General features: G+C 45.4%; 1 protein-coding gene across 1 annotated transcript in view; it reads left to right on the forward strand.

The window, feature by feature from the left end:
• The window catches only part of FKBP9 (FKBP prolyl isomerase 9), a 54,830-nt gene that overhangs the window by 21,439 nt on the left and 7,156 nt on the right, over positions 1-26,235 (forward strand). The window contains exons 5-7 of the mRNA XM_033194157.1: positions 3,224-3,413; positions 12,474-12,619; positions 20,387-20,573. Of these exons, the coding sequence (XP_033050048.1) occupies positions 3,224-3,413; positions 12,474-12,619; positions 20,387-20,573 (523 nt within the window). The remainder of the gene's footprint in view (positions 1-3,223; positions 3,414-12,473; positions 12,620-20,386; positions 20,574-26,235) is intronic.

Raw genomic sequence — 26,235 nt, forward strand, 5'->3', positions numbered from 1 at the left:
TACAGCCCACTGCACACTTAGGCTGTATGGTGTAACCTGTTCTTCTAGCCTGCAAACCTGCACAGCATGTGTACTGTGTACTCATGTGTACTCACTCACAGGTGAGCTACTGTAACACAATGACAAGAATTTGTGTATCTAAACATAGAAAAGGTACAGTAAAGACATGATATGATAATCTCATGGGACCACTCTCATGTATGTGGTCTATTGTTGTGTCTATATAAATGAGAACATGATGCTTCTTTTTTTTTGAGACGGAGTCTCACTCTGTCGCCCAGGCTGGAGTGCAGTGGCCGGATCTCAGCTCACTGCAAGCTCCGCCTCCCGGGTTTATGCCATTCTCCTGCCTCAGCCTCCCGAGTAGCTGGGACTACAGGCGCCCACCACCTCGCCCGGCTAGTTTTTTGTATTTTTTTTAGTAGAGACAGGGTTTCACTGGGTTAGCCAGGATGGTCTCGATCTCCTGACCTCGTGATCCGCCCGTCTCGGCCTCCCAAAGTGCTGGGATTACAGGCTTGAGCCACCGCGCCCGGCCAATGATGCTTCTTAAGAAATTTACTGATAGTGATACCCAACTTACAATAGCCAATATGTTTTCGATGTTGTTTTCTGGCTCCGTGGAGCAGAGCAGGAAAAGGGAGCCTGAGGTGGTGGGGCTCAGCCTTCTCTCGTCTCTACCTCCATATATATATATATACACACACACACACATACATACACATTCATATATATATATACTCATATACTCGTATATGTATACTTTTTTATATATATACTTTTTTTTTTTTTTTTCAGACAGAGTCTCACTCTGTTGCCCAGGCTGGAGTGCAGTGGTACAATTTCGGCTCACTGCAACCTCTAACTCCTGGATTCAGGAGATTCTCCTGCCTCAGCCTCCTGGGTAGCTTGGACTACAGGCGTATGCCACCATGCCTGGCAAATTTTTCTATTTTTAGTAGAGACAGCATTTCGCCATGTTGGCCAGACTGGTCTTGAACTGCTGAGGTCAAGCCATCCACCTACCTCGGCCTCCCAAAATGCTGGGATTACAGGTGTGAACCACTGTGCCTGGCCCACTTTTATATATTTTACATGCTGGGGATCTGCAGATGGTTTCTTAAAAAGAGTATTAGGGGTGGAATTCCCTACTAAAAGAAAAATAAAGTTTAAAACAGTGCCATAAACATGTCTTAATTCTCCCCCCAACCAAGATGTAAGATATTGTTATTATTATTTCTAGAGACAGGGTCTCACTCTGTCACCCAGACTGGAGTGACGCCATCATAGCTCACTGTAACCTCAAACTCCTGGGTGATCTTCCTGCCTCAGCCTCCCGAATAGTTAGGACTACAGGTGTGTGCCACCATGCTTGGCTAGTTAAAAAAATTTTTTAGAGACGGTGTCTCGGTACGTTACCAAGGATTACCTTGAAATCCTGGACTCAAGCGTTCCTCCCACCTCAGCCTCCCAAAGTGCTGGGATTATGGGTGGGAGCCACTGTGCCTGGCAGTTACTGTTTTCTTACTGATGTTCAAATGGTCTTGTCCTTGGCCCCAAGAAGTTCATTCACATTGGCTCCTGGATCCTTCTGTCATCAGCCACATAACAAAACCAGATGTGAGCCTAATATGAGAAATATTATTTATTTACTTTAAACAAATAATAGTTTATTTAGAGTAGTTATTTTTGATTGCTTTATACTTGAATACTGTGCTCGGCTATCCAAGTGTAACTTTAAATGGTTGAACTGTATGGTATGTGAATTATATCTCTGCAAAGTTGCTATAGAAAACATTATTCATTTAGTGTACATTAATGCTAGAAAAATTGAAACCCCAGGCCGGGCGCGGTGGCTTGTGCCTGTAATCTCAGCACTTTGGGAGGCTGAGTTGGGTGGATCGCCTGAGGTTGGGAGTTCGAGAGCAGCCTGGCCAGCATGGTGAAACCCCGTCTCTATTAAAAATACAAAAATTAGCCGGACATGATGGCAGATGCCTGTAATCCCAGCTACTCATGAAGCTGAGGCAGGAGAATCACTTGAACCTGGGAGGCGAAGGTTGCAGTGAGCCAAGATCGTGCCGTTACACTCCAGCCTGGATAACACAGCGAGACTCCATTTCAAAAAGGAAAAAAAAAAAAGAAAAGAAAAATTTAAACCTCACGGTTACTTTAAAGGCTTTCATTTTTCTCTTAAATGAAAAGATACAGTAAAGCACACACAGATTAATATTCTATCTCCCACGAGTGTGATTTGGGGATTGACCACACCTTGCATTCCAGGGCCTGACTCAGCAGCCGGCTTTCAGCAGATTTCATCATTCCTTGGAGGGGAAGGAGATGCAGGGTGGGCTTTGCCAAAGGCCGTGGAAGGAGCTCGGGCTTGGTGGCATCTAGTTTGCTTGTCCGGGCATACTCCTTTGCATGGTATAACAAATGGCAAGTAAAAGTGAGGGATTGGTTTGTTGGTTAACTTTCTACTATCCCAAATTACTGGATTTTGAGTTATTTATTGGTTGATGTTGATCTTTGCAGGAAGAACTAGTGTCCTGTAATCTCTTCATGTGGATTTCATTTTGCAGATATTCAAAATATTCCCACTGTCAGGAACATCCAAGAGAAGCACTACTACCCAGAAGTTAGAAGTGATTTGAGGACTATTTATTTATATTTTGGATTGTGGGTGCCATTTTTTCTCTGTTATCTCTGCTAACTTTCATGTTATTTATATCTTGCTTTGGATACACTTAAGGCGTTGAGTTTTACTTTTTGCCTCTAAAAAACTGACTGTTCGTTCCAAAGAACAAGTCTGTGTACAGTTCTCCAGAACCAGACCAGAGATTTGGAATTCTCTCCTTTAGATGTCTGTGGTTTGCATTTATTCACAAACAGAAACCCACAGAGGTATGTATTTGGGTTTGCTTGTGGGTGCATGCCCACCTACATAGAGCCTTGATTTTTCAGCATGAGCCCAGAAAATAGGGTCATGGTAGTTGCTTATGTCATTAATATCAATTTTCTCATTTTGCTGAGTCAGAGTTTAGATTATACCATCAGTCCGTGGTTGGACACCATGGGGGCCCATTCAAGACCTGGAAGAACATTTGTTTCTTTGGCTTCAAAACTTCAAGAAGTGAATAACACCAACCCCGAGGCTGTTGAGTTGTAAAGTACTTCCTAAATCCTAGGTCCCGTTTAGTCATCTTCTCCCATTCCATTCTAGGGAAAGACATTCCGGGTCAGGCATCTCTGGTGTTTGATGTTGCATTATTGGACCTCCATAACCCCAAGGACAGCATTTCCATTGAGAACAAGGTAGTACCTGAAAACTGTGAGCGGATAAGTCAAAGCGGGGACTTTCTCAGGTATCATTACAATGGCACGCTTCTGGATGGCACCCTCTTTGATTCCAGGTAAGGAAATGATTAAAGTCTTCAATTACCAGAACATTGTATTAAAGTCTGCCATTGGCTGGACCATGATTTAAATACTCTGTCAGTGCTGATTCATAGTTGGCATTTTCATCTCTAATATAGGTTTCTGTTTTCTGATACTTAGTTCTTCCCTCCCTCCTTCCCTTCCTTCCTTTCTGTCCCTTCTTTTTTTTTTTTTCTTTTGAGACAGAGTCTCATTCTATTATCCAGTCTGGAGTGCGGTGTAGCTGCATGATTGTGGCTTTCTGCAACCTTGAACTCCTGGACTCAAGCAATTCTCTCATCTCAGCCTCCTTAGTAGCTAGGACTGTAGGCGTGTACCATCATGCTTGGCTAATGTTTTATTTTTTTGTAGAGATGGGCTTAAGTTTATTCATAGGCTCTTGTAACCATCTCTTTCTTGGGGGCTGTTTTAGATGGTTCTGCAGGAAGACAGGAGAGACCCTCGACTCCCACCATCCCCCTATACTGTGCTTAGCTATCCAGGTATAAACCTCATTATAGGACCCAAGATGCGGAGTGGCCAGAAGTGATGTCAAGGAGGTACAGTGGGCAGAGAATGTGCTTGATGCCAAGAGAGCTGGGCTCTAGCCCCTGTGGTGCACTAGCTGTATGACTTTGGATAGCGTTTGACTGCCTTGGACTTCATTTTTCCCTATTCCAGCACCTTTGTCAAGTAGATGGTTAGATTAAAGAGATAAGGTATGTGTCACAGTCCTTTACAAATTTCAGTGGCTGATCAGCTGGACGGCACTGGTTGGATGCATTCAGCTCCCTTCTGGATGCTGGGTGCCATAGAGGCTAATTACTGGCCTCTTTTGTTGTTCAAAGTTTTGTTTTGTTTATCAGGCATGGCCTGCAGTTGTAGAGATGGCTTGCGTTTGGCCTGTCTTGCTCGTTCCAGTGGCATGTGTTGTTTGAAACTACTCCTTTAGCTCCCAGTAGAGCAAACAAGTAGCGACAGCAACCTCCCTGTCTCTCTGAGGTGATAGACTTCTAGTTGATGGAGTCATCCAAAACCATTACAGAAGAATTTGTATATGGCATTATTTCATTTGAATAATTCATTCTTGTTCCTAGGATCTCTTTTAAATTTGTCATTTAAATTTTTTGGAAAAGAGTAATAGTTACATAGCTCAAAACCAAAACAAAGTATGCATTATATGTTGTAAATTAGCCAGGCGTGGTGGCGGGTGCCTGCATTCCCAGCTACTCAGGACGCTGAGTCAGGAGAATGACTTGAACCCAGGAGTCCGAGGTTGCAGTGAGCTGAGATCACGCCGCTGCTCTCCAGCCTGGGCAACAGAGCGAGACTCTGTCTCAAAAAAAAAAAAAAAAAAGAAAAGATATGTTGTATACCTGTTCCTGTCTGCCTAACCTCCCTCTCTCCCCAGTTAACCATTTTTATTGGCTTCTATTTTTAATTTTCCCAATGTCTGGATTTTTTTTTTTTGTGTGTGTGACAGTCTCACTCTGTCACCCAGGTTGCAGTGCAGTGGCGCAATCTTTGCTCACTGCAACCTCCGCCACCCAGGTTCAAGCGATTCTCCTGCCTCAGCCTTCCAAGTAGCTGGGGTTACAGGCACACACCACCACGCCTGGCTAATTTTTGTATTTTTAGTAGAGACGGAGTTTCACCATATTGGCCAGGCTGGTCTCGAACTTGTGGCCTCCCAAAGTGCTGGGATTACAGTCGTGAGCCACTGCACCCAGCCTAATGGGTGGATTTTTAAAAATGCAAATATAAGCAAACACAAATGTTATATTCTCCCCTCTAAAGTATATGGCTTTCAGAATATAGTATTGCTAGGGAACAAAGTGGTGTTCTCCTTGATTTTTGTTACTCTGGGATTTTTCCATGCTAATACATAGAGAAAAATCCTCTATTTTTTACGTCTACATGGTGTCCCATTGGGTATCTTGTATTTAGATAACCATTCTCCTATTGATGAACATTTGAGTTGTTTTTGTCTTCTTCTGTTACAAAAAAAAAAATCATTTAGTGCATATGTGTATTATTCTTTTTTTTTTTTTTTTTTTTTTTTTTTTTTTGAGACGGAGTCTCGCTCTGTTGCCCGGGCTGGAGTGCAGTGGCCGGATCTCAGCTCACTGCAAGCTCCGCCTCCCGGTTTACGCCATTCTCCTGCCTCAGCCTCCCGAGTAGCTGGGACTACAGGCGCCCGCCACCTCGCCCGGCTAGCTTTTTGTATTTTTTTTTTTTTTTTTTTTTTTTTTTTGAGGCGGAGTCTCGCTCTGTCGCCCGGACTGGAGTGCAGTGGCCGGATCTCAGCTCACTGCAAGCTCCGCCTCCTGGGTTTACGCCATTCTCCTGCCTCAGCCTCCCGAGTAGCTGGGACTACAGGCGCCCGCCACTTCGCCCAGCTAGTTTTTGTATTTTTAGTAGAGACGGGGTTTCACCGTGTTAGCCAGGATGGTCTCGATCTCCTGACCTCGTGATCCGCCCGTCTCGGCCTCCCAAAGTGCTGGGATTACAGGCTGGAGCCACCGCGCCCGGCCCTCTTTTTGTATTTTTTAGTAGAGACGGGGTTTCACTGTGTTAGCCAGGATGGTCTCGAACTCCTGACCTCGTGATCCACCCGTTTCGGCCTCCCAAAGTGCTGGGATTACAGGCTTGAGCCACCGCGCCCGGCTGTATATTATTCTTTGTTGCATTCCAGTGTGGTTCTATTCTTTATTCCCTGGAATTATATTTCCAATTGAAAGACCATTTTTCTGTGTATACCAGATTTCTGTTCACATAATGGAACCACAGTTTTCTTAGGTTTCAAAGAGCTTTCTGTTTTAGTACAGTGGGATCTAATCCATTCTAATAGCTGCATATATTTCATTGTATAGACTTGCCTACATTTAGGTAATCAATCCTTGTTGTTTATTCTTTATGTTTCCTGTATTTTGACATTTAATTAAGGCTGCAGTAATTATTTTTGTAGGAAAATCTTAAAATATATGATTGTTTCCCTGGGATACATCTCTAGAAGAATCTCTGGGTCAAAGGTTATGTGTATTTTTTTTTTTTTGAGATGGAGTTTCGCTCTTCTTGCCCAGGTTGGAGCGTAATGGTGTGATCTCGGCACACTGCAACCTCTGCCTCCTGGATTCAAGCAATTCTCGTGTCTCAGCCTCCTTAGCTGGGATTACAGGCATGAGCCACCACTCCCAGCTAATTTTGTATTTTTAGTAAAGATGGGGGTTTCATCATATTGGCCAGGCTGGTCTTGAACTCCTGACTTCAGGTGATCTGCCCGCCTTGGCCTCCCAAAGTGTTGGGATTACAGGCATTAGCCACCGTGCCCTGCTTTTTTTTTTTTTTTTTGAGACAGAATCTTGCTCTGTTGCCCAGGCTGGAGTGCAGTGGTGCAACTTCAGCTCGCTGCAACCTCCACCTGCTGGGTTCAAGTGATTCTCCTGCCTCAGCCTCCCAAGTAGCGAGGATTACAGGCGCCTGCCACCACACCAGGCTAATTTATGCATTTTTGATAGAGACAGGGTTTTGCCATGTTGGCCAGACTGGTCTTAAACTCCTGACCTCAAGTGACCCGCCTGCCTCACCTCCCAAAGTGCTGGGATTACAGGCATGAGCCACTGCGCCCAGCAGTTATGTGTATTTTTACACCTTTTGATACATACTACCAAGTTGCCCTCAAGTAAGGTTTTACTCAGCATCACAGTTTAAGAGTATCCCATTCCCTGCAAACTTAGTAACACTAGGTATCGTTTAAAAATAATCTTGGCTAGGCTGGGCGTGGTGGCTCACACCTGTAATCTCAGCACTTTGGGAGGCTGAGGTGGGTGGATCACCTGAGGTCAGGAGTTCGAGACCAACCTGGCCAACATGGTGAAACCTCGTCTCTACTAAAAATACAAAAATTAGCTGGGTGTGATGGCAGGTGCCTGTAATACCAGCTCCTCGGGAGGCTGAGGCAGGAGAATAGCTTGAACCCAGGAGGTGGAGGTTGCAGTGAACCGAGATCATACCACTGCAATCCAGCCTGGGGAGACTTCATCTCAAAAAAAACCAAAAAACAAAACAAAACAAAACAAAAACAAAAAAAAGTTGGCTAATTTATGGGAGAAAAAAATGGTACCTATGGTTTTAATCTGAATTTTCAATTGCTATTGGGTTTGAAATTCCTTTGGATGTTTGTTTGAGTACCTTCTTTTGAACTATCTGTTCAGGTCCTTTGCCTATTTTTCTATATGGGGCATTGGCGTTTGTCTATTTCTTGTTGATTTGAAGAGCTCTACATGTTAAAAATATTAATTATTTTATGGTTGCATATTATTAAAAACATTTTCCTCAATTTATTTGCATGTTAATTTTGGTTGTTTTGATTTTTGACCCATTTAACTGTAAACCTTTTATGTTGTTAAATACATTAGACTTCCTCATTATGGTTCCTGTCTTTGGTGACTTGTTACAAAGTCTGTCCTCTTCCTAGAGTATATAAATGTTTGCCTATATTTTCCTCAAGCCTTTTATTGGTTGCTTTTTTTTTTTTTATTCTTTAAGATACTCTTTATTAGAATTTTTATTTTCAAAGGTAATATATTCTTTTTTTTTTGAGACAGAGTCTCGCTCTGTTGCCCAGGCTGGAGCGCAGTGATGTGATTGCAGCCCACTGCAACCTCCACCTCCTGGGTTCAAGCAATTCTCTTCTGCCTCAGCCTCCTGAGTAGCTGGGACTACAGGTGTGCACCACGATGCCTGGCTAATTTTTTTTTATTTTTAGTAGAGATGAGGTTTCACCATGTTGGCCTGACTGGTATCAAACTCCTGGCCTCAAGTGATCCACTCGCCTGGGCCACTCAAAGTGCTGGGATTACAGGCATGAGCCACCGCACGGGGCAGAGGTAATGTGTCCTAATTGCATAATGGAAACAATGCAAAAATGTATAGCAAAAAATGTAAATTTCTTATCAGCCTATTCCATTCTCACTAGCATGAGATAACCACTGTTAACAACGTTCCGCAGTTCCTCTCTATGCTCATAAATGCTTTCATATTTAAGTCTTTAATCCATCTGGAATTTATTGTGGTATCACTGTGACAGGAAGGATTTCTTTATTTTTTTCCAGGTGGTTAGCTAGTTTTTCCAACATCCTTCATGCATGACTCTATCATTTCCTTACTGCTCTAAAATGTGATTTTTGTTATGAACTAAATTCTTTTTTTTTTTTTTTTTTTTTTTTTTTGAGACGGAGTCTCGCTCTGTCACCCAGGCTGGAGTGCAGTGGCCGATCTCAGCTCACTGCAAGCTCCGCCTCCCGGTTTACGCCATTCTCCTGCCTCAGCCTCCCGAGTAGCTGGGACTACAGGCGCCCGCCACCTCGCCCGGCTAGGTTTTTTTTTTTAGTAGAGACGGGGTTTCACCGTGTTAGCCAGGATGGTCTCGATCTCCTGACCTCGTGATCCGCCCGTCTCGGCCTCCCAAAGTGCTGGGATTACAGGCTTGAGCCACCGCGCCCGGCCATGAACTAAATTCTTATATGTACTTCTGAGTCTTTGTGTAGAATTTTTAGCCTTTACCTTCTGTCTATTCCTAGGCCAGCATCACACCTTTAGCTGTGATTAACTACTGTTAGCTTTTTAATTTGTAGAGTAGAGGGCATTCTTTTTCTTTTTTAAAAAATAACTTTTTTTTCTACTAAGCGATACATTGAAGTGACTTAAAATCTTGGAAGTACAGAAAGGTATACAGTGACAAATTTCCCTACTATCCTTGTCCAACCTTCCCTCTTCATAGGGAACCAGTGTTATTAATTTCTTTTTCAGGCACATGCCACCAGGCCTGGCCAATTTTTTAGTATTTTTAGTAGAGGTGGGGTTCCACCATGTTGGGCCAGGCTGGTCATGAACTCCTGACCTCAAGTGATCCACCTGCCTCAGCCTCCCAAAGTGCTGGGATTACAGGTGTGACCCACTGTCCCCGGCCCAGTTTTTTTAATTTCATAGGTCTTGCATACATATATAATGAAGTATATATATGTATATATTTCCCTTTTTTAATTTTTTATAAAAATGATAGCTTGCTATATACTGCACCTTAAAAACAGCATTCTTAATTATTTCTTTTTTCAGATGAATTTTAGCATTACTTTACTGAGCTTCCCACCACCACCAGATACACACCCCTGGGATTTTTGATTGGAATTGCTTTAAAATTTGTAAGTTACTTTGGGCCAGCCATGGTGGCTCAGGCCAGGCACGATGGCTCACACCTGTAATCCTAGCACTTTGGGAGGCCGAGGCAGGTGGATCACTTGTGGACAGGAGTTCAAGACAAGTCTCGCCAACATGGTGAAACCCCATCTCTACTGAAAATACAAAAATTAGCTGAGTGTGGTGCTGCATGCCTGTAATCCCAACTACTTGGGAGGCTGAGGCAGGAGAATCACTTGAACTCGGGAGATGAAGGTTGCAGTGAGCTGAGATCTCGCCATTGCATTCCAGCCTCAGTGACAGAGTGAGACCGTGTCTCAAAAAAAGAAAAGGAAAAAGAACTTATAAGTTAGTTTAGGGGAGGACTGATGACTTTGCTTTTCCACTGGGGAACAGGATGGTTTTCCATTTACTTGTCTTTAACTTTTAAAGTTATTCAGCATTCACTACAATCAAGCCCACTCGGCCACTCCATCTCTCCTTCGGAGGCTCTTTCCTGCCTCTCGGCTTGGCCCTTAATGCCAGCCCAGTGCTTGTCCCTTAGGCAGATCCCACAGCCTTTGGTGTCTGCTGTCTCCCCTCTACCATGGAATATTTGTGACTATTCCAGTGGGCAGGGCAGCAGTCCCCGCTGTGGGTACCTGCCGTCTCTCTCACCACTTGGTGTCCCTTCATCGGGAGCCCACCACATAGGTATCCTCCTCTTGCCTGAATGCCTGGCAGTGACTGCACGTTGCTGGTGATCCCCAGGGTCCTGCAGGTGGGAACCTGGGGAGGGTGAGCCCTGCTCTGGCTGAAGGATGCTGGGAGCCAGCACGGTCCTCCTCTTCCCTGCTGTGTTCCCCTCTAGGCCTTCCTGGCCAGTGCACCAGGAGGAGGCTTGGAGCTGCTCAGCGTGAGGTGCTGTCCTTAGTGGGTGGGAAGAGGGACTCACAGCCTCCTCTGGGAATTGATGTGGACAATCTCCTGCTTCCTGGGTGAGGAGGGACATCTGTTGTGGTTCTTTCTTCATGCCCCATGACTTTGTGGTCTCTGAGGGGTATTGAGAAGGGAAAACCTCCACACAGCTCTGCCTGTGTATTGACCCGGCCCCACTCAGCGGTCTGGTCTCTCTTCTCCAGGACGTCATGCGCTGGCTGTGGGGTGAGGGAATGACAGGACCGACTGGCTCTTTCAGGACGGGCTTTCTGCCTCATCGGCACCAGGTGGTGTAGGGAAGGGGTGCAGGTCACGTGGTCCAGTTTGATAGTGGACTTGGCATATGAAGTTTTATTATTTTATTCTGGAATAATTATGCTGTGAGGAATTGATTCCTCTTTTTACCAAACTCATGGTAATAGACTCAGTTGGCAGTTTACACACAGGCTGGATCTCTCCCTGAGTGGACTTGGGGCTCCTGCCAGGAGCACTTGGGAAACCCAGGTATTCACCAGGGTGGCGTGGTGAGCAGAGGTGATACTGGGGGCCTTTTGTTGGGCTGTGGTAGAGACTGCGGAATTCATTGCTCTCAGTGTGTATGCTGCTTTCCTGGCGATCAGAATCTTCATGTCAGGCTGGGTGCTGTGGCTCAGCACTTTGGGAGGCTAGGGCAGGCAGATCGCTGGAGCCCAGGAGTTCGAGACCAACCTGGGCAATGTGGTGAAACCCTGTCTCTACTAAAAATACAAAAATGAGCCAGGCACGGTATTGCACGCTATAGCCCCAGCCACTTGAGGGGCTGAGGTGGGAGGATCAGTTGAGTCCAGGAGGTTGAGGCTGCAGTGAGCTGAGACCAGACCACTTCACTCCAGCCTGGGAGACAGAGCAAGATCCTGTCTCAAAAAAAAAAAAAAGTAATTAAAAAATAAAAACAGAATATTCACATCCCACATGTGCAGATATCTTCTCTTTAGATATTGGAGACATTGTCCTTATGACACATTTGTAGTTTCTGATAAGGGCTCCGTTCGATTCTGTTTTCTGTTTTGTTTTTTGTTTTCAAGACAGGGTCCCACTCTGTCACCCAGGCTGGAGTGCAGTGTTGTGATCTTGGCTCACTGCAACCTCAACCTCTCCGGCTCAGGCAGTCCTCTGACTTCAGCCTCCTGAGTAGCTGGGACTATTGGTGTGTGCCACCACACCCAGCTAATTTTTGTAATTTTGTAGTAACAGAGTTTTGCCGTGTTGCCCAGGCTGGTTGAGAGCTTGATTGTTTTCATTAACTTGACATGGTTATCAAGTATACAGGCTGGGCATGGTGGCTTATGCCTGTCAACCCAGCACTTTGGGAGGCCGAGGCAGGAGGATCACTTGATCCAGGAGCTCAGGACAAGCCTGAGCGACATAGTGGGACTCTGTCTCTACAAAAAAAAAAAAAAAAATATATATATATATATATATTTTATTAGCTAGGCATAGTAGCACGTGCTTCTGGTCCCAGCTACTTGGGAGGCTGAGGTGGGAGGATTGCTTGAGCCTGGGAGATTGAGGCTGCAGTGAGCTGTCTGTGATGGTGCCACACTGCACACCAGTCTGGGTGACAGAGTGAGACCTTGACTCAGAAAAAGAAAGCATACTGTTCAATTTACATTAGCTCCATTTCTGTGTGGTGCTTCTCAACCCACACTGCATTCATAACCTGACTAAACCAGAGGGCCACACAGCATGTCTCTGCAGGTGGCTGTTCACATGCTGTGTGGGGTTCCTATTTACCCTTCCAGGGGAGCATGTTTCTTGGCTGTGTCCTCAGATGCTATGGTTTACGCTGTTCTGGAGTCTGGAGGCCTCTGTGTGCTTTTGCATCTCTGTCCCAACTAATTTGCACAGCTGCTGTGGAGGCCCTTATGAATGACCTCTTTCTTTCCTTTCTTCTTTTCTAGCTACTCTCGGAACCGCACGTTTGACACGTACATTGGGCAGGGCTACGTGATTCCTGGGATGGATGAAGGTCTACTTGGTGTTTGCATTGGAGAGAAGCGAAGGATTGTGGTCCCTCCTCACCTGGGGTATGGAGAGGAAGGAAGAGGTGAGCATTAGCATCACCTGCCTTCCTCACTAGCTGTGGCTGCTTCCACATTGCTTGGAACAGGGCTTCTTTTTCTTTTTCTTCTTTTTTTTTTTTTTGAGATGGGGTCTCCCTCTGTCGCCCAGACTGGAAAGTGTAGTGTGTGATCATTGCATACTATGGCCTGGAACTCTTGGCCTCAAGTGATCCTCTTGCCTCAGCCTTCGGAGTAGCTGGCACTACAGGCATGCACCACCACACCCTGTACACAGCTTCTTGAGAGCCAAAATATTGAAGCTAAAGTCCAGCCCAAGACTGGAATGCCCAAATAGATTTAGTTTCTAGAGTTGTCCTGTTCTTTCTCCTTGTTTCTCTGCCCGTTTTCCTTTACCTTTTGAAAATGTTAAATCCTACACCAAAGTTGAAAGCACTTTATAGTGAATTCCACTTTGTTTTGCCAGTTGTTAACATTTTGCTGTATTTGATTTTTTTATATTTATTTATTTATTTTGGGCTGAACCATTTGAAAGTAAGTGCAAAAGCCCCTCTTTGGTTTTTCTTTTATATGTTATAAAATTCACCCATTTAAGTATACAATTTAATGACTTTTAGAAAATTTAGTGGGTTATGCAACTATCATTATAATCCTGTTTTAGAACATTTTTGTCACCCTCATACCTCACTTCTTTTTAAAAGTTACACAAATCATATATGTTGACTTTAGAAAAAGAAAATACAGATAAGCAAAGAAATCCTGCCACCCAGAAATAAATATTTTTTTCCCTTGTTTTTCTTTTTTACTGTTTTTTTTTTTTTTTTTTGAGATAGAGTCTCATTCTGTCACCCAGGCTGGAGTACAATGGCACGATCTCGGCTCATTGCAACCTCTGCTTCCTGGGTTCAGGTGAGTCTCGTGACTTAGCCTCCCAAGTAGCTGGGACTACAGGCATGTGCCACCACACCTGGCTAATTTTTAAAAAAATTTTCAGTAGAGATGGTGTTTCACTATGTTCGCCAGGCTAGTCTCGAACTCCTGGCCTCAAGTGATCTGCCCACCTTGGCTTCCCAAAGTGCTGGGATTATAGATATGAGCGTCATGCCCTGCCAGAAATAAATATTGTTAATCTTAATCTGGTAGGCAGAATATTCAGCCCCTCAAAGTGTCTATGTTCTAATCCCCAGAACCTGTGAGTATGTTACCTTACTTTATTTATTTTGTTTTGAGACAAAGTCTTGTTCTGTTGCCCAGGCTGGAGTGCAGTGGTAAGGTAAGATCCTAACTCACTGCAGCCTTCAGCTTCTGTGTTAAAGTGATCCTTCTGCATCAGCCTTCTGAGTAGCTAGGACTACCTGTGTGTGCTACCATGCACAGCTAATTCAAAAACAATTTTTTTTTTTGTAAAGACAGACATGGTCTCACTATGTTTCCCAAGCTTGTCTGGAACTCCTGAGCTCAAGCAATCCTCCCACCTTGGCGTTCCAAAGTGTGGGATGACAGGTGTGAGCCACCATGCCTAGCCTCCTGTTACCATATTAAAAGGGACTTTACAGATTTGATTAAGGATCTTGAGATGGGACTAGTATCCTGGATTATCCAGGTGGCCTCACAATACTTGCAACAGTCCTTGTAAAAGGGAGGCAGGCGGTCAGACCAGGGAAAAAGTGCTAAACTGCTGACTTAGAAGATACAGAAGGAGGACCATGTCAGGGAATGAAGGTGGCCCTGAGAGGCTGGAAAAGGTAGGAAATACATTCTCCCCAGCAGCCTCCAAAAGGAACAAATCCCTAACAATACCTTGAATTTATGCTTCTGCCTTCCAGAATTAAGGGAATCCATTTGTGTTGTTTTAAGCCAACAAGTTTGTGGTAATTTGCTGCAGCCACAATAGGATACAAATGCAGCCATGAAGTGAACATCCTTCTATACCTTTGAGTGTATGTATAGATTTTTAAAAAAAATGCCCACCTACACTAATCAATACGGACAAACATGGGATTGTCTATGTGTATTACTTTGTGATTTCTCTCTTCACCCAATTTGTGGTGAACAACAGATAGTCTTGTGAACAACTTTCTATGCTATATATTTTAATGGCTGCTCCTTCGCTTAGGAATAGTTGATGGAGTATTTATTTTGTTTTCGTATTCTTTTGCTGATGGAGGCTGGCCTTGTTGGCTGTACATTTATTTTGTTAGTTCTGTTCTGTTTTTTGTTGATACATCATATGGATCTTGAGAGTTTTCCCCATAGTGTTCATCCCAGAGGATCCAAGAAATGTCAAGTTGGTTGGAAAGTAGGTTGTACCATGGAGAAATATTTTTTTCTCCCTGACTTAAATTTCTGATTGATTAAATCACAGCAGATCACAGCTTAAGATCCATTCGACAGGCCTTTCTTCACACGTCCGGCTTGTCTAGTGTCTTGATGCTCTATTGCTTTTTACTGTGTAGATTTCTACTGCTAGTCAAATATAAACAGAAACAGATAAATACTTTCTGAGTGTTCTTGTTTCATTATGGCCTGAGGGCTAATCTTTCCTTTCTTTAAAAAGAACGCATTGATGGAAAACATTTGCTTAAATTACTTTTTTTCCTCTTGGCTTTCTATCAAGTATGAGACAGAGCTCTGCAAAGAATTATATAAGCCTCTGGGAAGCAGCCGAAGGCTCATAAATTTTCTGCGCAATGAGACTGCTTCATCCTGAATCACATTGCTGTGGGAGGAGGCACCCTGAGTGACCCTGAGGTATAAACCCCAAGTGCTCTTGAGTGGAGTCTGCCTCTGTCCTCTCTTGATCAGCACCCTTGGCCTCTTTGTGGGGGTTACATAGGAGCCCATGCTGATCCCTGAGGGGCTGAGCCGAGAAGGGTCAGGATGACTTCTTCACTGCATACTACGGGGCCAGGCACGTTGTGAATGTTTGGCAAATATTTGTGGAAGGAATGAATTGTGGGCTGTCCCTGTGCTTTCAGCCTCTATCAGCATTTCATTCTGTCACAGCCATTTTCTCCTGCAAGATTGGTGGAGGAGAAAGGGTAGGCCTCCTGGGAGAGGTTCTGGATCTTTCTGCCATCTGCTTTGTTCCCTGGGTCAGCCCTGAAATTAGGGCATTTGGATGGGTTTGCAGCCTCAAAGTGGGGAATGGATTCTGACTGTGAGGTTGTGTAAGCTTCACTTCATCGATAGCTTGCTGTTACTCAACTTCCAGATTACCTTTGGAACACCCTTTTAGGAAAGAGAGGAAAGTTAATAAATGACATTTTTACCCACAGTGTGTCTGGGACTTCTTGCACATGAACTCATTCAAACCTGGAAACAGTCTGCTGAGGCATCGTTACCCTCATTGTTTAGAAAGATAATGGGGCCCAGAGAGTTCTACCCATGTGTCCAAGGCCACAATAGCTAATCCATGATGGAGCTGGAATTGGACCCAGGGCTGTCTGACCCGTGTGTGTCCTAGACAGACAGAAAGAATGCGTCCCCATTAGGTAGTGACTTGTTGATACCTACATGTGGAGAACCGAGACCTCAAACCAGAAGTCCCAGAGCTCTCAGAGGAAACACACCCGCTCAGAGGAAACCCACCTTCCTCAGAGGAAACCCACTTGCCTCAGAAGAAACCCACCCCCCGCAGAGGAAACCCACCCCCTCAAAGGAAACCCACCCCCCCCACAGAAACCCACCCCCCTCAGAGGAAACTGACTCCGCAGAGGAAACCCACCCCCCGCAGAGGAAACCCACCCCCTGCAGAGGAAACCCACCCCCCACAGAGGAAACCCACCCCCCTCAGAGGGAGCTACAGAGTTTCTTGGGTGGGCTGTTGGCTGCTTTAAGTTTTTGTCATCTGTGTCTCTTCTGAGGGAGGCATCCTCATGGTGAGAACAGAATGATGACTTCTGCACTGGTTAAGGGTTTATACAGAGAGGAGGCTGGTGTTGGGGCCACGTTGGACTATTACTGCCTTTTTGCTGGTCAGCGCTCATTTCTATACTTAATCTACAAATAGCTTTGTGGAAGTCAGACCAAGATAGAGGGATAGAGGTTCGAGGCCTTGGTGCTGCCTGGGGTAGGTGGGGTCTATGGTTCAAAGTTCTGATCTTCGTTTTTGCAGGCCAAGAAACTCCATCTATCCATCCATCAAAGATTTATTGAGTTTCTTCATGACCAGGCCCTGCTCACGGTGTTAGGGATTCTGCAGAGAGAAACACAAACAAAACTTCCTACGCACACAGAGAGTGTTTCCTTGTTGACACCCTCAGTAATGTGTGTGCCTCAGAGGTTATCAGGCACCTGGTAGACTGACTCACGTTCACTTCCTAGCAGCTGACATACCCACCTGAAGCAACATGGCTCCTTGATTGGGTGTGTATCGACCTCTACACTGGTTGGAATTCTTGTGCCTGGAATCCTCGAGGCCTGAGAGACTGAGTTCATTTGACTGCTGACATCAGATCCCAGGGATGTGGGTGGTTCCAGATGCATTCCTTTTTGCCCTGCAAAAGGAGAAGGCCCTGCACCTGAATGAATGTTGGAGGGGAGATTATATTTGAATTGACAAAATTTGGTGACTGCTTAGCTCAGTGTTAGAATTTTTTAAAATCTGTGGTAAAATATACTTAACATCTTTACCATTTTAAGTGTACAGTTTAGTGGCCTCAAATATATTCACAATGTTGTATAACCATCACTACCATCTACACTCAAAACTCTTTTATCATTCCCAACATAAACCCATTACACAATAACTCCCGATTCCTCCCTCCCCCCAACCTCTGACAACCACCTTTCTTTCTGTCTCTACCAATTTGCCTATTCTAAGTGCCTCATTTAAGTGGAATCATATAATATTTCTCTTTCTGTGTCTGTCTTATTTTACTTAGCATACTGTTTTCAAGGTCTATTTATATTTTAGCATTTATCAAAATTTCAAGCTGGGCGCAGTGGCTCATGCCTGTAATCCCAGCACTTTGGGAGTCTGAAGCAGGTGGATCACCTGAGGTCAGGAGTTCAAGATCAGCCTAGCCAACATGGTCAAACCCTGTCTCTACTAAAAACACAAAAATTAGCCAGGTGTGGTGGTACGTCTGTAATATCAGCTGAGGCAGGGGAATTGCTTGAACCCGGGGGACAGAGGTTGCAGTGAGCTGAGATCACACCACTGCTCTCCAGCCTGGATGACAGAGCAAGACTCCATCTCAAAAAAAAAAAAAAAAAAATTAATTCCTGTTTTCTGGCTAATAAATTTCATTCCTTTTTATTGCTGAATGAATATTCCATTGGATGTATATGCTACATTTTGTTGATCAGTTCCTCTGGTGGTGAACACTTGGGCTGTTTCTACTTTTTGTCTATTGTGAATAATGCTTAATGCTTCTGTGAATATGAGTGTACAAATATCTGTTTGCATCTCTAGTTTCAATTCCTTTGTGTATATACCCAAGAGAGATGTTTTTATTTGATGTTTTATTGAAATATAATTCACATACTATAAAAGTAATCATGTTAAAGTTTACAATTTAGTTGTTTTTAGTATATTAACCAGGTAACAACTATTACCTCTACCTAATTCCAGCACATTTTCATCACTCCAAAAACTAACCCATCACCATTAGCGGTCACTCTCCATACCCTCTTCCCATCCACCCCCTCCCCCAGTGCTGGCAAAGAAGCCAGCCTTTTTTGTATCTGGCTTCTTTCACTTAGCATAATGTTTTTGGGTTCATTCCCAGGTGATTTTAATGGGTTTCCAAGGTTGAGAAACCATAGATCTGCCTCTGCAGACACCCACCCTGTCCACGTGTGTTAGCTTCCCACACAGCCGTCCGTGGCCCTGGCTCTGAGCAGCCTTCTGGCCAATGGCAGTCTGTATTTCCTGGTTCCTGTGGGAAGGAGCCTGCACCCCACTCCACCCATACCAGCAGCCCCTGTTATGAGTGAGTAGCAGGCACCTGTGTTCTGCTATAAAGCACACGCTTCTCAAATTATTACCTTTACCTTTGGCCAGCCCCAAAATTTGTACCTCAGTTTTCTCAGGATTTTAATGAGAATTAAACAATACATGTTTAATTTAGAAGAGTGCCTGGTACTCAATAAACGCCTATTAAATATGAGCGTGAGTGTGTTTCTGTTAGAGAGAGAGATAGGAGAGAGACCAATCAAGAAACACAGAAAAGTACGTGTGGGGATGGGAGGTGAGGAGGGGCTGTTGGTGTTTGTATATCTCTATCTGAATTTTGTCATTAGCTGTGTTATTCTCTTGAATAAGTAATATCATGTCTGCGTTTTTCTTTCCTTTCTTTCTTTCTTTTTTGAGGACACAGTCTCACTCTGTTGCCTAGGCTAGAGTACAGTGGTGCAATCCTAGCTCACTGTAGCCTTGACCTCCTGGCCTCAAGCAATTCTCCTGCCTCAGTCTCCCGAGTATCTTGGACTACAAGTGCTCACCACCACGCCCAGCTAATTTTTTTGTAGAGACATTTGGCTGTGTTGCCCAGGCTGGTCTCGAACCGCTGGCCTCAAGTGAGCCTCCCACCTCGGCCTCCCAGAGTTGAGATTACAGGCATGAGCCACCACCATACCTAACCTGAGTTGGTTTTCTTATATGTAAAATGCTGATGATAATAAAATATGTCCTTCACTCTAGGTAACATGATTTAAAAATATTTTACATTTAAACTTCTCTGAAATGATTTGGGCTGGGGGGCGTATTACAACTGATGCATATGTTTAAGTGTCCCCCATGCTCCTGGAAAGCTGTCGTTACATTCCTGGTGTTATGGCCATGCCTACCCCGTAAGTTTGCGGCAGGGACTTAAAGGGAAAATGTAGGTGAAAAATACTTTGGCAAACTGTAAAACATTATTCAGATGTGAGCTACTGTCTTCAAAAGTGGAAATTATGGAAAAGTTAATTAATAATTTAGTATAGAACAAATAGGATGTATTCTAAAAGCACCTGTGACTGTTAGGTGTACGATCATGAGGGAGAGGTGTCTTTTTCTTTACGAAGTTTATGTTATGCTTTTCTTTCTTTTTTTTTTTTTTTTTTTGAGACGGAGTCTCACTCTGTCGCCCAGGCTGGAGTGCAGTGGCCCGATCTCAGCTCACTGCAAGCTCCGCCTCCCGGGTTCATGCCATTCTCCTGCCTCAGCCTTCTGAGTAGCTGGGACTACAGGCGCCCACCACCTCGCCCGGCTAGTTTTTTGTATTTTTAGTAGAGATGGGGTTTCACCGTGTTAGCCAGGATGGTCTCGATCTCCTGACCTTGTGATCCGCCCGTCTCGGCCTCCCAAAGTGCTGGGATTACAGGCTTGAGCCACCGCGCCCAGCCGTTAACGCTTTTCTTGAGCAGTGGTCGGACATTGGAGTGATTTCACTCTGCGGCTGATTTCCTCCCCCCACTTCTTACTTCCGGTGGGCAAGGGGCAAGTGTTAATTTGGCTGGGATTGAGTTTCCTCATTTGTGATCAACTTAGCCACTTGTCTTTCAGGCTGAACGATGCCATGGGGCAGTAGTCCATAGTCTTGAATTTTAGTCCAAACTGTGCTGATTATGGGCTGTGGGACCCAGGGCAAATCTGTGCCTCCATTTATTGACCTGTAAAATGAGGATGAGGTTACATCTAATGGCCCTTTCAGCATCAGTCTTGGAGTCCTCCTAGGATTTTGTATCTGGGTGCCCGTTTTCTTCACTTGGAGGGCCTTGAGGACATACCTGGTGATACTGGGGAGGCCCGTGTGCTGCAGCCTACAGGGGTCATTCATTAATTCCCCATGTCTGTCTTTTAGGGAATATCCCCGGCTCGGCTGTGCTGGTGTTTGACATCCATGTGATCGATTTCCACAACCCTTCGGACTCCATCAGCATCACCTCCCACTACAAACCCCCCGACTGCTCAGTGCTGAGTAAGAAGGGAGATTACCTCAAATATCACTACAATGCCTCGCTTCTGGATGGGACCCTGCTGGACTCCACGTAAGGGCAACCAGAATGGCGTGGGAGTGAGCCTGGAGGGTGACAGTCGCATACTCCCACCATCCTCCTCTCTTGGGTAGATGCTGGTTGAGAGCTTTTATCTCCATGCCGCCCCACGGCATAGCTCGCGCCTGCATCACTGCTCGGGTGCATTATGTGAAGTTTCCGATTCATGGTCTTGCCTTGCTCCAGGTCATTTTTCACCCCATGAAATTGTCTTTCTGACAAGCAGATCCGATCATATAACTGCTGTCTGTCCGTCCTTCCTTCCTTCCTTCCTTCCTTCCTCCCTCCCTCCCTCCCTCCTGTCTTTTCTTTCTTGTCTTTTCTTTCTTTCTTGTCTTTTCTCTTTCTTTCTCTTCCTCCCTTCCTTCCTTCCTTCCTCCCTCCCTTCCTTCCTTCCTTCCTTTCTTTCTCTTTCTCTCTCTCTTTCTTTTTTTTCTTTTTTCTTCTCTCCTCTTTTCTTTTTTCTTTTTGAGACAGAGTCTCACTCTCTCACCCAGGCTGGAGTGCAGTGGCACTATCTCAGCTCACTGCATCCTCTGCCTTCCAGGTTCAAGTGATCCTCCCACCTCACCCTCCCAAGTGGCTGGGATTACAGACATGCACCACCATACCTGCCTAATTTTTGTATTTTTAGTAGAGATGGGGTTTCACTGTGTTGGCTAAGCTGGTCTTGAACTCCTGGCCTCAAGTGATCCACCCTCCCCAGCCTCCCAAAGTGCTAGGATTACAGGCATGAGCCACCACGCCTAACTCCCTCCCTCCCTCCCTTTCTTCCTCCCTGCCTCCCTCCCTCCCTTCCTTCCTTTTCTTTCCCTCGCTTTCTTTCTTCCTTTCTTTTCTTTCTTCCCGTCTCCTTCCCTTCCTTCCTTCCTTCTGTCCTTCCTTCCTTTCTTTCCTTCCTTCCTTCCTTTCTTTCCTTCCTTCCTTCCTTCCTCCCTCCCTCCCTCCCTTCCTCCCTCCCTCCCTCCCTCCCTCCCTTCCTCCCTCCCTCCCTCCCTTTCTCTCTTTCTCTCTTTCTTTCTCTCTTTCTCTCTCTCCTTTTCTTTTTTTTTTTGGGTGGGGGGATGGTGTCCCACTCTGTCACCCAAGCTAGAATACAGTGGCGTGATCTCGACTCACTGCAACCTCCGCCTCCTGGGTTCAAACAATTCTCATGCCTCAGCCTGCCGAGTAGCTGGGACTACAGGTGCGCACCACCACACCCAGCTAATTTTTTATATTTTTAGTAGAGGTGGGGTTTTACCATGTTGGCCAGGCTGGTCTCGAACTCCTGACCTCAGGTGATCCGCCCACCTCGGCCTCCCAAATTGCTGGGATTACAGGTGTGAGCCACTGTGCCCAGCCTCCTCTCTCCTCTCCTCTCCTCTTTTCTTCTCTTCTCTTTTCTCTTTCTTTTCTTTCTTGCAGGGTCTCTGTCACCCAGGGTGGAATGAGGGAAGTGACCATAGCTCACTGCAGCCTCGACCTCCTGGACTCAAGCAGTCCTCTCACTTCAGCCTCCCAAGTAGATGAGACCACAAGCATGTGCCACCACACCTGGCTAATTTTTATTTTTTGAGACAGGGTCTTGCTCTGTTGCCCAGGCTGGAGTGCAGTGGCATGATCATAGCTCATTGCAACGTCTATCTCCTGGGGTCAAGCGATCTTCATGCTTCAGCCTTCCAAGTAGCTGGGATTACAGGCACGCACCGCTATACTTGGCTAATTTTGTTTAATTTTTAGCAGAGAGGAGGTTTTACCATGTTGCCCTGGCTGGTCTCAAACTCCTGGGTTCAGGTGATCCTCCTGCCTCAGTCTCCCAAAGTGGTAGGATTACAGGTGTGAGTCACTGCACCTGGCCCAGGTTAATTTTTAAAGTTTTTTTTAGAGATGGGGGGGGCGTCTCACTATGTTTCCGAGGCTGGTCTCGAACTCCTGACCTCAAATGATCCTCCCGTCTTGGCCTCCCAAAGTGCTGGAGTTACAGGTTTGAGCTATCATGCCCAGCTGAACTGCTTTCTTTAAAAATTGACTCACAGAGGCTGGGCGCGGTGGCTCATGCCTGTAATCCTAGCATTTTGGCAGGCCGAGGTGGGCGGATCATGAGGTCAAGAGATCAAGACCATCCTGGCCAACTTAGTGAAATCTCGTCTCTACTAAATACATAAAAATTAGCTGGGCATGGTGGCGGGCACCTGTAATTCCAGCTACTCAGGAGGCTGAGGCAGGAGAATTGCTTGAACCTCGGGAGGCGGAGGTTGCAGTGAGCCGAGATCGTGTCACTGCACTCCAGCCTGGCGACAGAGCAAGACTCCATCTCAAAAAAAAAAAAAAAGAAAAAAAGAAAAAGAAATTGATGCACAGATAAAGGCTGGACTCCGGAGTCTGGCACATAAGGCTCTCTGTCGGCTCTGTTCTGCCTCACCAGTCTCTTCCGCTAGGGCCCATCTTCCACCTTCCAGGGCTGCCATGTGCAGTAGTGCAGGTTGTTACTGTTCTTCCTTTTTCTGGCCAACTTCTGCCCTGGCTTAAATGTTACATTTTTTTCTCAAAATCTTTCCTTCATTCCTAGAAGAATCAACTGCTTCTACTTCTGTAGTCTCGTAACACTTCATGCATTACCTGTCTTTTAGTTTTGTTTCTACCTCTGTTGCTGTAAATACCTTAGGGACACCCAGTGTATTTATTTACATTTTTATGCCCTACACCTTGGCCAGAGCATAGAACCAAAGCAGCATTGTATAAATGTTCATTGATTGAGATAAATCTGAGAATATGTTAAATAGGAACCAACAGCATAAACTAATGTCAGGCGTGTAGAAGGAGCTTTGCGTCTTGTGAACCTGAATCTTCAGATGTATCTGTAAGTTAATATTATATTCTCTTCTTTGGGAAAGAAACATTTTCAGCATTAAAAAAATTTTTTTTAGAGACAGGGCTCTGTGAGCAGTGGCGAAATCAGGGCTTACTTTAACCTTAAGCTCCTGGACTCAAGAGATCCTCTCGCCTCAGCTGTCCAAAGATTTGGGATTACAGGTGTGAGCCACCAAGCCCGACTAATTTCAGCAGTTTTTATAGATCCATTTTTGTACTGAGCCTGACTTAGTTTCCTAAGTTTGGTCTTTGGGAGAAAAAAGCTTTGCATAAGCAGGTACGTACTACTGCATTGATTCTGGATGTGCGGGGTCCTCTCTTCCTTCCACTCTGCCTTCTAGCTTTGGGCGACTCTGTGGCTGTGGAGTTTGACCAGGCTGGCCAACATGGTGAAACCCTGTATTAAAAATACAAAAATTAGCTGGGCATGGTGGCACGTACCTGTAATCCCAGCTACTCAAGAGGCGGCAGGAGAATCGCTTGAATCTGGGAGGCAGAGGTTGTAGTGAGCCGAGATTGCGCCGCTGCACTCCAGCCTGAGCGACAGAGTGAGATTCTGTCTCCAAAAGGAAAGAAAAAGAAAAGACCCTATGGATATACTGCGAGTTCTCCCTCTGGGACTACGGGATCCTGTATGCGAATGCATTTAATGTATTTCATCAACTCGAAAGAGTGTGATGGAAACATTTCATGTATCTCTGACCAAGTAAAAACGCTGACAGATGACATACTGTCAGTCATAAAATGTATCCTAATTATAGAGAGGTTAAACTGTGAAAAAATACGCATTTTAGAATCAGTGAAATTTGTGCATAGCTTCCAGGGCCCAGATTTACAGGGACCTGGCTTACAACAGACCTTGCAAAGAAATCCCAACCACTGGTTATTGGAAGCTAGCGGGAGGCAGGGCAGCAGGCAAGGGGCATGGCTTGCAGTGCTTTTAAATCAAGTGAGCTCCTAAGAGTGAAAATGGTCCATGAGGTTAGAAGGGTCTGTAAGGTCCGTGGCTGCTGTCACTGCTCCTGCTGATGTTCATATTTCTGTCCTCTGATCCTGAGGCTGAGGAAAGGGGAAGTGGGCGTGGGGAGTGAACAAAGGAATTCCTTCTCAGGAGGGTCCAGGATCTGCTTCTCGTGCGGGACGGGGAGAGTCAGTCTCCCTGCCTCCTGCTTGTGTTTGGAGGACTCATAATATCCTGGCAGAGCACTCGGGAGTCACATGAGCCAGGGCTCCTTATCGGGAAGTGCATTTTGTACTCTGAGAGCCTCTGTATTACATGTAAATCTGCAGCGGAAGAGTAGCGGCTGGCGTCCCTGCTGGTGTCTTCCTGGTGTGAGCTTCAAATAGTGGGCTAATGGAAAGCTTGGCCGGCACCTGCCTATCTGATCCCAGCTGGAGCCCTGTGTGGGCTGGGTCCCATTCATCAGGACTAAGGCAGCAGCTGCTGCCTAGAGGGGAGGAGGGGAGTGGGAGTGAGCCGGGGAGGGTGAAGCAGGCAGGAAGCTGCAGGCCTGCGGTGGGTGGGGCCAGGAAGCACGCAGTGGGAGTGAGGACGGTGCTTGAGAGAAAACTGCCCAAAAGAGAAAAAAAGAAAATCACAGGACCCGAGGAAAAAGAATGAGTGGTGTGTTCAGAGATGACACACGACAACAAATTGTTTGCTTGGAGGATTTTCTTACGTGTGCGTGTTTAAACTGGCCTCAAGGAGGAAGAAGAAACATGCATTCCTGGATGACTAAGTGAGTTCTGGAATATTCTGTCATAAGACTTTGCAACTGGAGTAGCCCCAGAGAAAGGCAGGCAGTGGGAGTTGGCTCCCTCCCCCAAGGCATCCCTCACCAGAGTTGGCTTTGTTTCGGGTTCCTCCCAGGTGGGAAAACACAAACCCTGTCTCGGTTTGCTGGTAATCAGCTGGAGAAGGGAAAGAAGCAGCTGCCTTGGGCCCAGGGGAGGCCAGGAAGCCTGAGAAGAGGATGTGACCCAAAGGGGCACCCGTCCATGTTGTCACCAGCTGCTCATAGGCATCAAGGGGGGTCAGGGATCTTTTCTCCTTGGAGTAAAGAACATACACGCTGTTTGCCTTTAGGAAGTGATAGGAATGGCATAGATTTTGGAGTAGATATATTTTTAGTAGTGACTGAAGTGATAGAGCAAACTTTTTTTAACTGGCTTCCCGAGGTCCATGGCCGTCAAGGATAATTAAACTCTTGGTGGTCTTTTTTTTTTTTCCAGTCTCGGACTGTTACAGACATAAGACTTTACGCTTCAAGGCCAAACATTTATTGAGCCCTTTGTACTTCCTCTCCACTGTGCCAAGCATAACATGTTATTTGCGATTTAAAACATCCCTGTGAGGTAGCTATATTTGTTGTCTCCGTTTCATAGATAAAATAACTGAGAGATTACATTTCTCAGGGTCAAATTAAGTGACAGAACCAGGAATCCAGCTCAGGTCTTGCTAAATCCAAAACTCAAGGTTTTTTTGTTTTGTTTTTGTTTCTGAGACAGTCTCACTCTGTCACCTAGGCTGGAGTGCAGGGGTGTGATCTTGGCTAACTGCAGCCTCCACCTCCTGGGCTCAAGAAAAAAGGACCTCATTCCACTATGCTTCTCCACTCTGGAACTTCCACAATCTTGCCTGGATTTTCATGGCCTTGACAGTTTTGAAGATGACAGCCAGACATTTTTCAGCATGTACCCCGATTTGTGTTTGTCTGATGTTTCCTCGTGATTAGATAGGGATTTTTATATCTTTGGTAGAAATATCCTGGGAGTGATGTGTTCTTCTCATGGGAACACTCTC

This window comes from Trachypithecus francoisi, unplaced genomic scaffold, assembly GCF_009764315.1.
Source record: "Trachypithecus francoisi isolate TF-2019V2 unplaced genomic scaffold, Tfra_2.0 Lachesis_group4, whole genome shotgun sequence".
Classification (NCBI taxonomy): Eukaryota; Metazoa; Chordata; class Mammalia; order Primates; family Cercopithecidae; genus Trachypithecus; species Trachypithecus francoisi.